Source organism: Macaca fascicularis, chromosome 19, assembly GCF_037993035.2.
Source record: "Macaca fascicularis isolate 582-1 chromosome 19, T2T-MFA8v1.1".
Classification (NCBI taxonomy): Eukaryota; Metazoa; Chordata; class Mammalia; order Primates; family Cercopithecidae; genus Macaca; species Macaca fascicularis.
The window spans coordinates 16300954-16313715 of NC_088393.1; the positions used below are offsets into that span (position 1 = coordinate 16300954).

Genomic DNA, 12762 nt, shown 5'->3' on the forward strand with positions numbered 1-12762 from the left:
TGGATTCTGGCTTGCAGATGCTATATCATGGGACTTCTTGGCCTCCATCATCACATTTTCCAATTCCTATAATAAACTCTCTCTCTCTCTCTCTCTCACTCTCTCTCTCTGTCTCATACATGCATAAGATATAAGAGGGAAGATATCCTGTCAATTCAGTTTCTAAAGAGAACCCTGAGTAATGCAACTCCCCACCGGGAGCCACAGCAAGTTCCCCCCGCAGCCTCCAGATGTGGTGCAGCCTCTGTCCTGAGCAGCGTGTCTGGATTCTGAACGGCTGCAGAGAATCTCTGCTGACCCCTGCTCCTTCTCTCTTGGGGCTGTCCCCAAGATCCAAAGATAATGGCCGGGCATGGTGGCTCACACCTGTAATCCCAGCCCTTTGGGAGGCCATGGTGGACGGATCACCTGAGATCAGGAATTTGAGACTAGCCTGGCCAACATGGTGAAACCCCGTCTCTACTAAAAATACAAAAATTAGCAGACCGTGGTGGTGGGCACCTGTCATCGTAGCTACTCAGGAGGCTGAGGCAGGAGAATCACTTGAACCTGGGAGGCGGAGGTTGCAGGCAGCTGAGGTTGCAGGGAGCTGAGATCGCACCACTGCACTCTAGCCTCGGCAACAGGGCGAGACTCTGCCTCAATAAATAAATAAATAAATATAAAGATCCAAGAGTAAATACCAAGGCAGAGGGAGAAGGCAAGCTGTCTGCTCAAGAGGATGTGTTTTCTCATCTTAGAAATGATTTCAACCTGGGGACGGCCACATGGAAAAGTCCCCACGGAAGGAGGTTTGTAGACAGCAGTGTGGCCTCAGGACGTGTCCCTGTGGCTGGTTCCCATATCCCTCTCACATCCCAGCTGGTCTGCATGGGCTGCTGTTGCTTCCACACTGGGGACCTTCCGTTCTCAGCAGCCCCCAGGGGCACAGGAGTGCCTCTAACTGTCCACAATCAGCCCCTCCCGCAGGCCAGGCTCTGTGCTAGTGCGTCCTGTGCACCCTCCACTGCGCCCGTGGACATGCCCATCAATCATGCCATTTACAAGTGAGCAGACAAAGGCCATGTCCCCCAACTGGAAGAGCAGGTCTAAGTCAGAGGCCAAGGTCTGCAGAGTCAAGGGCAGCTTCTGAAAAGAGAAGGGAGTGACCAGCTTTTATTCAGGCAGGCAACAAGGCTGACTGGGACATGTTAGTGAGGAAGAGCAAGATAGGAGGAAGGCATCTCCAGGAAAGAGGCAGCGGGAGACTGCCCACACTTCTCTTCTGGCCCCGCTGCATAGGGAAATGGGCTCAGAGCTAATTCCTGTGGGAAAGCAGCAGCCCAGAGATGGACAGACACAAGCAAATGGGCCAGGCAGGAAGCAGCCCCTGGACAGTGGGCTCAGGAGGCCTCAAGTCCAGCAGTACAGGAGGCGTAAATGCCAGATCTTTGCTCTGCGCACCCATACCACGCCCACAGGAGCCCCTGAGAGGTGCAGTAACACAGGGAAGACAGGCAGGAAAAAGATCCAAGCAGGCTGGAGTGGGAGGAAAGTGAGGAGAGAAAAGACTTGGGATGGCACAGCAGAGGAATGAGTGAGTGAGGAGAGGAGTGAGTGAGTGAAGAGAGGAGTGGGCGAGTGAGGACAGGAATGGGCGAGTGAGGAGGAATGAGCGAGTGAGGAGGAATGAGTGAGTGATGAGAGGAGTGAGCGAGTGATGAGAGGAATGATGAGTGAGCAGAGGAGTGAGCGGGTGAGGAGAGGAGTGAGTGGGTGAGGAGAGGAGTGAGCGGGTGAGGAGAAGAATGAGCGAGTGAGGAGAGGAGTGAGCGAGTGAAGTGAGGAGAGGAATGAGTGAGTGAGGAGAGGAGTGAGCGAGTGAGGAGAGGAGTGAGCGAGTGAGGAGAGGAGTGATGAGTGAAGAGAGGAGTGATGAGTGAGGAGAGGAGTGAGCGAGTGAGGACAGGAATGGGCAAGTGAGGAGGAATGAGCGAGTGAGGAGAAATGAGCGAGTGATGAGAGAAATGATGAGTGAGCAGAGGAGTGAGTGAGGAGAGGAGTGAGTGAGGACAGGAGTGAGTGAGGAGAGGAGTGAGTGAGGACAGGAGTGAGTGAGGAGAGGAGTGAGTGAATGAGGAGAGGAATGGGCGAGTGAGGAGAGGAATGAGCAAGGAGTGAGGAGGAATGAGCCAGTGAGGAGAGGAATGAGTGAGTGAGCAGAGGAATGAGCGAGTGAGCAGAGGAATGAGCGAGTGACGACAGGAATGAGCGAGTGAGCAGAGGAATGAGCGAGTGAGGAGAGGAATGAGCGAGTGAGGAGAGGAATGAGCCAGTGAGGACAGGAATGAGCGAGTGAGGAGAGGAATGAGCGAGTGAGGACAGGAATGAGCCAGTGAGGACAGGAATGAGCGAGTGAGGAGAGGAATGAGCGAGTGAGCAGAGGAATGAGCGAGTGAGCAGAGAAATGAGCGAGTGAGGACAGGAATGAGCGAGTGAGGAGAGGAATGAGCGAGTGAGGAGAGGAATGAGCGAGTGAGGACAGGAATGAGCGAGTGAGGACAGGAATGAGCGAGTGAGGAGAGGAACGAGCGAGTGAGGAGAGGAACGAGCGAGTGAGGACAGGAATGAGCGAGTGAGGACAGGAACGAGCGAGTGAGGAGAGGAACGAGCGAGTGAGGAGAGGAATGAGTGAGTGAGGAGAGGAATGAGTGAGTGGATAGAGGAACGAGTGAGTGAGGAGAGGAACGAGTGAGTGAGGAGAGGAACGAGTGAGTGGATAGAGGAACGAGTGAGTGAGCAGAGGAATGAGCGAGTGAGCAGAGGAATGAGCGAGTGAGCAGAGGAATGAGCGAGTGAGCAGAGGAATGAGCGAGTGAGGACAGGAATGAGCGAGTGAGGACAGGAATGAGCGAGTGAGGACAGGAATGAGCGAGTGAGGAGAGGAATGAGCGAGTGAGGAGAGGAATGAGTGAGTGGATAGAGGAACGAGCGAGTGAGGAGAGGAACGAGCGAGTGAGGACAGGAACGAGCGAGTGAGCAGAGGAATGAGCGAGTGAGCAGAGGAACGAGCGAGTGAGCAGAGGAACGAGCGAGGAGAGGAATGAGCGAGTGAGGACAGGAATGAGCGAGTGAGGAGAGGAATGAGCAAGTGAGGAGAGGAATGAGTGAGTGGATAGAGGAACGAGCGAGTGAGCAGAGGAACGAGCGAGTGAGCAGAGGAACGAGCGAGTGAGGAGAGGAACGAGCGAGTGAGGACAGGAATGAGCGAGTGAGGAGAGGAACGAGCGAGTGAGGAGAGGAACGAGTGAGTGGATAGAGGAATGAGCGAGTGAGGAGAGGAACGAGCGAGTGAGGACAGGAACGAGCGAGTGAGGAGAGGAACGAGCGAGTGAGGACAGGAATGAGCGAGTGAGGACAGGAACGAGCGAGTGAGGACAGGAACGAGCGAGTGAGGACAGGAACGAGCGAGTGAGGAGAGGAATGAGTGAGTGAGGACAGGAACGAGTGAGTGGATAGAGGAACGAGTGAGTGAGGAGAGGAATGAGCGAGTGAGGACAGGAATGAGCGAGTGAGGACAGGAATGAGCGAGTGAGGAGAGGAATGAGTGAGTGAGGAGAGGAATGAGTGAGTGAGGAGAGGAATAAGCGAGCTGCCTCCCTCTCTTCTCTGTGTTCCCACACCCCAGCCACCCTCAAAACCCAGCTCCCTGAGCCGCATTCCTGCCCCTTGGGAACTCCATCCGTTCTGAGATCCCAGACCTGTCCTGCTACCAAACTCACCAGGCCCTGGTGTCCCCAAAACCAGTTCTGTTTTGGGGGTTGCGGAAAACACTGGAGGTGGCGGCAGTTGTCATAGAAGGTGTAGGTCCAGGCCAGGACACGGGCCAGGAGCCAGGAGCCCCCGACCAGCAGCAGGAGCAGCCACGGAGATGCTGCCACGGGCCCGAGGCCCAGCCAGGACAGGCTCAACTGTAGCATCCTGAAGGGCAGACGGGATGGAGGGTGAGACACTGAGGCCCAGGGAAGGGCCCAGGAAGCTCCAGGGACAGTGGAGAGGGGCAAGGAAGGGCAGTGCTGGAGGCAGATCAGGAAAGGCTCTGACATGAGTAAACAAAAGCTGAGATCTAAAGTCCAGAAACACCCAACGGAAACCAGCAGCCAAGTGACCTCCAGTTACACAGAAAGGGAGAGATTGAGGCTGATTAGAATCCCGAAAGGCCCAGCCTGAATCACTGGGAGGCTGCCAGGGGTCTGGTTACCAGGAAATCACCAGTCTCCCGGGTCAGTAGCCTGGACCCACCCCAGCCTTAGGCAGTACCTCTCCCCATCCCAGACCAGGACCCGGCCACCCCCAGCCTGGCACCTTCTGTCAGGAGCAGCTAGTCGCACACACCCTCCTCTCTCGCTCTGCAATTTAAGGAAGGTTGTGGGAGGCTGGGTTAGGCTGGGCTGGGCTCGGCGAGCCAATCCCTACAGCCTGGGGGGTGTGTCTTCCGTGCCTGGGCAGCCAACCAAAACCTGGTGTTGGGCCAACTGGGTGTACAGGATCCAGCTGACAGTGACACAGCATGAACTCTGGATTCTCAGGTCTCCACATCTCATACTTGAGTGGGAGGGGATCTTAAGGAACAGTCAAAGGTGACTCTGAGTCCCAAAGTTTACAGCCACCCTGCCCTTCCAAGGCAAGGGTGTGGCAGATAAAGGCATGAACTTGAGAGTTCAGGCAGCAGGTGAGCAGGGCCAGGCCAACCCTCGTCCCAGATCATTTTCTGAGCTCCTCTTCACGTGTGAAGGAGTTCGCTATGCACCATTTCTCAGTGCAGACTTAGGAGATTCAGAGACAGAAGCTCCTGGCCTCTGGCTTCACAGCCTGGCAGGAGTTCAAGTCCTGCCTCCAGGTAACCCAGGGCCTGGGTCGAGACATGACTGACAGGAGCAGGAACAAACTACCTAACTGTGCTGGGGATTACCCGGTCTGATTCCAGAGATAAAGAGCTCTGCTGGAGGAGAACACCTGGAGGCTGGGCTCAGAATAGAAGGACAGAGATGGGGCATGGGAGGTAAGGCTGAGAGGGGCCATGAGTGGATGGGGCCAGGGAGGGCAGAGACAGGAGACCCTGAGTGGAGTCCTTATTCTGCCTTCTCCTTGCTCTAACTGTGGGCAGTGAGCCCCTCCTGGACTCAGGCTTCCCATCTGGGAAATGGGACGTCAGATGAGGCCTTAGAGGGGGACAGAGGAGGGATCACAGGAAAATGGGCCTTAGACGGGGACAGATGAAAGATTCTGAGGAGGGAGCCTGAAAAACAGGGAGTGACTGTAACTGCTGTGTGTCGGTCTCTGCTCTTTGCAAAAGACAATATGCAATATTGCAATATCCTGTGGGCTGGACTCTACATAAAGCACGCCTACCCTGTGCCAGGTACTCTGTATACATGTCGTGTACTGTGTGCCAAGTGTTCTATGTAAAGTGTGCCCAATGTGTGCTGGGTGCTCTACAGAAAATCTTGCTTCTGTGTTCTCGGTCCTCTACATAAAATGAAATTTGTGCAGAGTAACTTATGTAAAGTGTACCTACTCCGCACCTGCCACTCTACATAAAGCACACCTACTGTGTGTCAGATGCTCTACGTAGAGCATGTTTACTACGTGCCTAGTGATCTATGTAAAGTGCACCTACTGTGTGCCAACTGCTCCACACAGTGTGCCTACTCTGGGTGCTGGGTACACTTCATAAACTCTGACTCCGTGTGTCCCATCCTCTACATAAAGCACACCTACTGTGTGCCAGATACTCTACATAAAGCACACCTACTGTGTGTCAGATACTCTACATAAAGTGTTCTTTCTGTGTATCGAGTGCTCTACATAAAGTAAAATTACTCTGTGCAAAGTTCTTGACATAAAGAATGCCTACTGTGTGCAGGGCACTCTCCACAAAGCACTCCTACTGTGTGGCAGGGGCTCTAGGTAAAGCATGCCTACTGCGCTCCACCTACTCTAGGTCAAGTGCACCTGCTCATGTCAGATGCTCACCTGCATCACCGTGCCCAACGCCTTCACACCAACCTCCCCTCGGTTCTCTGAGCCAGAGCCCTGGGATTGTTGGAGAGACCCGAGTGATGGCATCCAGAGAAGGGAATGCGTCCATCTAACACAAGAGCAAACTGAGTCTCAGAAAGGGCAGGCCTCTAGCCCAAGTTACAGAGATCACAGGAAGCCAGGTTTGTGAGACCCTCAAGCCCAAACCTTTTTCCTCTGCCATGCTGTTCTGCACCCATTCGTTAGGGTCAATGTCATAGTGATACAGGGACATTAATAACGAAGGAATCTCAGGCTACGTAGTGGCCCCAGAGGGGAATATCTAGAGGCTCTTGGATGAGCACCTGGCTCCTCCTCCCACACGCAGGATGCTCCACCCACAGACCCAGGGCTCCCCTCCTGGCTCTCCCTGGATCCTGTCCAGAACTGCCCTGCAGGGTGGACTCGGGTGAAGGGGTGCTTGAAGGAGGGGGCTTCTAGCAGAGCTGCTGAGCAGGAGGGCAGGGAAGACAGCGCTCCTGACACTGGCTGGGTGCTGGGGAGCCCCCAAACCTCCTCCACCCCACCACCACTGCCAGCCCAATCAGCCAGGGGATTCAGGCAGCTGGCCCTACAGCGTCAGTGGGGTAGGGTGCATCCCCCAAAATCCCCACTCCCTCTGCAAGGACGGACCTCACCTGCTGGCGGTTCCATCCCTGTTAGGCTCAGGGAGCAAAGCCAGAGTTTGATGAACGAGGCGGGGTTCTAGGGATGCAGAAGAAAGCACCATCAGTGGCTAGAGGGGCTCCACTCACTGCAGACCTCCTGTGTGCCTGGGATGAGCAGGCAGCCTAGAGCCGGAATGGTGACCACCACCATTTGCCCACATAACTCACACAGCCTGTTTTAAGCCCTTTAAGTATATCAGCCACTTTGTTTTTCATTTTACAAATGAAACATTAAGCCTGGAAGATATTTAAGTGACCACCCACAATCACACAGCTGGTGGAGCTGGGCTGTACACCCAGACCACCCACTCAGCCTCACATTGTGCCACCTCCACCACCGGGCTGTGCTCCTTCACATCTGTAAATGGGCGTTTCAGTAGCACCCGCCTCACATGGCTGTCGTAATACTTAAAACAGACAATGCAGGCAAAATGCACAAGGCAGACTAAAGGCTCAGCAAGTGCAACTCACTGTTCCTGCTGTTGCTGTGGGTGCTGTGTAAGCTGGATATGGGGTCTGACCCGGATCCCGCAGCGGGCAGAGACATGGCCTTGCGCTGTATTGGAGAAGGGCCCCAAAGGTCTAGCCTGCCCTCACCACCTGCTCTCTTTGGCTGTAGATTATGGCTAGGGGAGCAACCTCCCAGAAACAGGAGCCTTGGCCTGAATCCAGAAGAGTTATCTGTGGTGAAGCAGCAACAGAGAATTTGAACACCTGGTAGGTGTTAAGGCAGACTCACAGGTGGATTCTTCCCGGGGAGACATCAGCTGTTCTGTGTCTGGGAACTGAACATCCAGGGAGTTCAGCCTCCCATCCAATGAACACGTGAGCTCTGCACAGTCCAGCTGCTGCATCCCTGATAGTCTTTGCTTGAATGCTCCGCAGCATGGAGACCTCAGCATGGGCGCGCGCGCGCGCACACACACACACACACACACACACACACACACACACACACAGAGCCTATGCCTTTACAGCAGTGGTCCCCAACCTTTTTGGCACCAGGGACCAGTTTCGTGGACGACAACTTTTCCACAGGCTGCAGCAGGGGGAGGAGAGGCAAAGATGGTTTCAGGGTGATTCATGCACATGACATTTATTGTGCACTTTATTTCTATTATTATTACATTGTAATATATAATGAGGTAATTTTACAACTCTCCATCATGTAGAATCAGTGGGAGCCCTGAACTTGTTTTCCTGCAACTAGATGATCCCATGTGGGGGTGATGGGAGACAGTGACAGATCATCAGGCATTAGATTTTCATAAGGTGCATGCAATCTTGATCCCCTGCACGTGCAGTTCACATTAGGGTTTGCACTGCTATGAGAATCTGATGCTGCCACTGATGTGACAGGAGGTGGAGCTCAGGCAGTAATGCAAGTGATGGTGAGCCATTGTAAATACAGATGAAGTTTCACTCACTCACCCACCGCTCACCTTCTGCTGTGCAGTACAGTCCCTAACAGGCCACAGACCAGTACCTGTCTGCTGCACGGGGTTGGGGGCCCCTGCTTTACAGAATATTAGAGGGTAGATACTCTACAGAAATGAGCTTTAAACTCAACCAGTTCTAAATCAACGAGAAAGAGGATCATTTAAAATGCATCTTCCTCTATGTGCACACACGTCAAGGGAGGCAAGATATGAGGCTAAGAGAGTGAGGTACAGAACAGCAGGTATGTCTGCTAGATATTCACAGAAATGAGGTGAACATTGCATAAGTGCATACACTTCCATCTGTCATATTTGTATAAATAAACTCTAGCATGAATAATTTTTAAGCTTAGAATATAAATGTTTATGGGCCAAGTACAGTGTCTCATGCCTGTAATCCCAGCACTTTGAGAGGTTGAGGTGGGTGGATCACCTAAGGTCAGGAGTTCAAGAACAGCCTGGCCAACATGGTGAAACCCCGTCTCTACTAAAAATACAAAAATTACTAAAAATACAAAAATTAGCTGGGCGTGGTGGTGGGCACCTGCAATCCCAGCTACTTGGGAGGCTGAGGCAGGAGTATCCCTTGAACCTGGGAGGCAGGGTTTGCAGTGAGACAAAATCTCACCATTGCATTCCTGCCTGGGCAACAGGAGTGGAACTCTATCCAAAAAATAATAAAAATAAATAAATGCTTATGTACATACAACTATTTATATGTTTATATATTTCACTTGTGGGGTTTGTTTTTTCCTCTGTGTGTACAACCAGTAATCCTCCCAGGTGTCCACTCTGTGGGTCCCCACAAAGCTCCCACTTCTTGGACTCTGTGCTCTGGGAGTGTGTGGGATGCACCTGAGCCACAGCTCCCTGAAGGCTCAGAGGCCAAGGAGTCCCTCGGTGGTTGCTGTCTCTGGTCCTAAGCCCTTTATGGAATAGGGTCTCTACCGGAACAGGGAGCTGGGACCAGAACAGCAGGTCTGCCACCTGGCTGTGGGTCTGTCTGCCTTCTCAAAGCAACCCTTCTAGGTCTTGGGTTTCACAAATGCCTACCTGAATCCCAAGACACTCCGAAAGTCACTTTTTCCCATGGATGGCTGTGAAATTATTGTTGTTGTAGGGGGATCCAACTAGGGGGCCCTCCTATCCCACCATCTTGCTGATTTCACTCTTACAGAAGTCTTGAAGCCAGACAGTGTACGTATTCCAACTTTATTCTCCTTTATATAATTAACTTTTTCTATTCTAGATCGTTTGCATTTTCATATAAATGTTAGAATCAGCTTATCAATATCTACTAAAGCTTTCTGGCAGGTTCTCGCATGACTCAGCTTTCAGTTTAATTCTTTCTTTTTGGTAGAGTGAATTGGGGTCCCGAGATTTTATTTTCCTTTTATATTATACATCAATGTTCATAGCAGAACTATTCATAATAGCAAAAGAGTGGGGGCAACCCAAATGTCTAACAATGGATGGACAGATAAACAAAATATGGTGTTATCTATCCAGTGGAATATCGTTTGGCTATAAAAAGGAATGCAGTACTAATACTGTAACATAGATACTAATGCTGCAACATAGATACTAATGCTGCAACATAGATACTAATGCTGTAACATAGACACTAATGCTGTAACATAGAAAACATTTGAAAACATGATGCCGAGTGAAAGAAGCCAGTCACAAAAGGCCACATAGTGTGTGATTCCATTTATATAAAATGTTCAGAACAGCCAAATCCATAAAGACAGAAAGAGAAAACAGATCCGTGGTTGTCTAAGTCTGGGTGGAAGCAGGCAATGGGGAGTGACTGTTAATGGGCATGGCATTTATTTTACAAATAATGAAAATGTTCTAAAATGAATTGTCATGATGTGATGATGGTTGCATAATTCTGTGACTATACAAAAAAGCATTGAATTATACACTTTACATGGATGAATTTTTGGCTTCTGAATTATGTCTAAATAAAGATTTTTTTTTTTTTTTTTTTGAGACAGAGTCTCACTCAGTTGCCCAGGCTGGAGTGCTGTGGTGCAATCTTGACTTACTGCAACCTCCCTAGCCCAGGTTCAAACGATTTTTGTGTCTCAGCCTCCCGAGTTGCTGGGATTACAAGCCCACACCACCATGCCCAGCTAATTTTTCCATTTTTAGTAGAGACAGGGTTTTGCCATGTTGGCCAGGCTGGTCTCGAACTCCTGACCTCAAGTGATCCACCTGCCTCGGCCTCTGAAAATGCTAGGATTACAGGCATGAGCCACCGTGCCCCAGCTAAGACTTTTTTTAAGATGGGATCTCACTTTGTTGGCCAGGCTGATCCCAACTCCTAGGCTCAGATCTGTGTCTGTTCCACGTTTCATAATTTTAAAAATGACTATGTCTCTATTGTGTGTCTCAGCATGTGGGAAGGAACAGCTCTTCTCTTGATTCCACTTTTATAATATTAGTATGGTTTTGTGCTAACATTTATGTATGTATATATTTATTTGAGACAGAGTCTTACTCTGTCACCCAGGCTGGGGTGCAGTGGCGCCATCTCCACTGACTGCAACCTCCACCTCTTGGGTTCAAGCAGTTCTCCTGCCTCAGCCTCCCAAGTAGCTGGGATTACAGGCGCCCAACACAACACCCGGCTAATTTTTGTATTTTCGGTAGAGACTGGCTGTCCTCATGTTGGCCAGTCTGGTCTCAAACTCCTGACCTCAAGCAATCCATCCTCCTCAACCTCCCAAAGTGCTGAGATTACAGGCATAAGCCTCCACGCCAGCCTGACATTTATTTTTCTGAAGGAATTTTCAAATAGTTTCATCAAATGTATGGTTGATTGACTGGAACAGTAAACACGATTGTATTGAGGTTATAATTTGAGGATGAATTGACATCATTAGCACATCAAGCCATCCCACCCAAGACTGTAAACTGCTCCCCATATCTTCAGATAATCTTCTACATGTTTATTAGTATGGATTTAACATTTTTCTCTTTGAAGTTATGGGATGTTTTGGGTTAATTCCTAGATATTTCATAGTAGAATTTTTCAAAGTATGACATGAGGACCTCTGCAAGATGGTCCCTGAAGTCTTTATTTTTCTAATTATATGTAAGAATATCTTTTCCTCATATGCCTCAACTAAGACATCATATTGCCACAGACTGAATGAAGAAGCAAATGTGAGCCTCAAGCTGTTTCCCGCCAAGCCAGGACATACAACGTTTTTGCTAAAATGTCAAACAAGGCTACTCTTCTCACAAAATGCTTTTTCTTAATGTGGTTATTTGCCTGAAAATGTTACTATATTTGTAAGAGTTAAAGAAAGAGGAAAGAAACAGGAAACATGGCTTGGCAGTTAAAGACAGGTTTACTTTAGATAAAACCTGAGAGGGGCTTCTGGCCAATTTCAGTCAGGAGTTTTCTCTTACAAACTAACAGTATGTATTGGTTTTAGGGTGAGGGGCTTATTACAAGCTTGGAATGTTTCTGTATGGGGGAGAAGTGTTATGGTGGGGTTGGAATGTCTCTGGGAGGAGGGGAGATTATCTTGGGGCTACATCTTTCTGACCAGGTGGGGTTTATCTTGAGGCTGGCATCTTCCCAGCCAGAGGAAGCTTATCTCGGGGCTAGCAAGTCTTTGGTTGGGGAGGAGTTTGGAATACCAAACTCACCAGGCCCTGGTGTCCCCAAAACCAGTTCTGTTTCGGGGGTTGCGGAAAACACTGGAGGTGGCGGCAGTTGTCATAGAAGGTGTAGGTCCAGGCCAGGACACGGGCCAGGAGCCAGGAGCCCCCGACCAGCAGCAGGAGCAGCCACGGAGATGCTGCCACGGGCCCGAGGCCCAGCCAGGACAGGCTCAACTGTAGCATCCTGAAGGGCAGACGGGATGGAGGGTGAGACACTGAGGCCCAGGGAAGGGCCCAGGAAGCTCCAGGGACAGTGGAGAGGGGCAAGGAAGGGCAGTGCTGGAGGCAGATCAGGGAAGGCTCTGACGTGAGTAAACAAAAGCTGAGATCTAAAGTCCAGAAACACCCAACGGAAACCAGCAGCCAAGTGACCTCCAGTTACACAGAAAGGGAGAGATTGAGGCTGATTAGAATCCCGAAAGGCCCAGCCTGAATCACTGGGAGGCTGCCAGGGGTCTGGTTACCAGGAAATCACCAGTCTCCCGGGTCAGTAGCCTGGACCCACCCCAGCCTTAGGCAGTACCTCTCCCCATCCCAGACCAGGACCCGGCCACCCCCAGCCTGGCACCTTCTGTCAGGAGCAGCTAGTCGCACACACCCTCCTCTCTCGCTCTGCAATTTAAGGAAGGTTGTGGGAGGCTGGGTTAGGCTGGGCTGGGCTGGACGAGCCAATCCCTACAGCCTGGGGGGTGTGTCTTCCGTGCCTGGGCAGCCAACCAAAACCTGGTGTTGGGCCAACTGGGTGTACAGGATCCAGCTGACAGTGACACAGCATGAACTCTGGAATATTTCTGGCTAGAGATATCTGTGGTTTATGGCCGTGCTGACCTTAGCCATTAGCCTGACACTCTTTGGATTTAGGTGGTGACACTCTTTGGATTGAGGTGAATTTTAGAATGAGGGGCTTGTCCAAG

The 12762-nt window shown here is 50.9% G+C and overlaps 1 protein-coding gene across 11 annotated transcripts in view; it reads right to left on the minus strand.

Moving 5' to 3' along the window:
* CYP4F11 (cytochrome P450 family 4 subfamily F member 11) overlaps positions 1-12442 on the minus strand; it is a 29394-nt gene extending 16952 nt beyond the window's left edge. For 2 of the 11 annotated variants that reach the window (XM_074026230.1, XM_065534754.1), the window contains exons 1-2: positions 12417-12442; positions 11834-12032 (exon numbers count right to left, since the gene is read on the minus strand). Coding sequence is in view for 6 of the 11 variants with exons in the window: in XM_065534754.1 (XP_065390826.1) it covers positions 11834-12031 (198 nt within the window). In the remaining 5 variants the exon portion in view is untranslated. Of the gene's footprint in view, positions 1-3761; positions 4090-4299; positions 4371-11833; positions 12033-12371 lie in introns of those variants that run through there. The other 9 variants (XM_074026228.1, XM_065534753.1, XM_074026229.1 and 6 more) reach the window with 6 other exon arrangements.
* Positions 12443-12762: the final 320 nt, after the last annotated feature.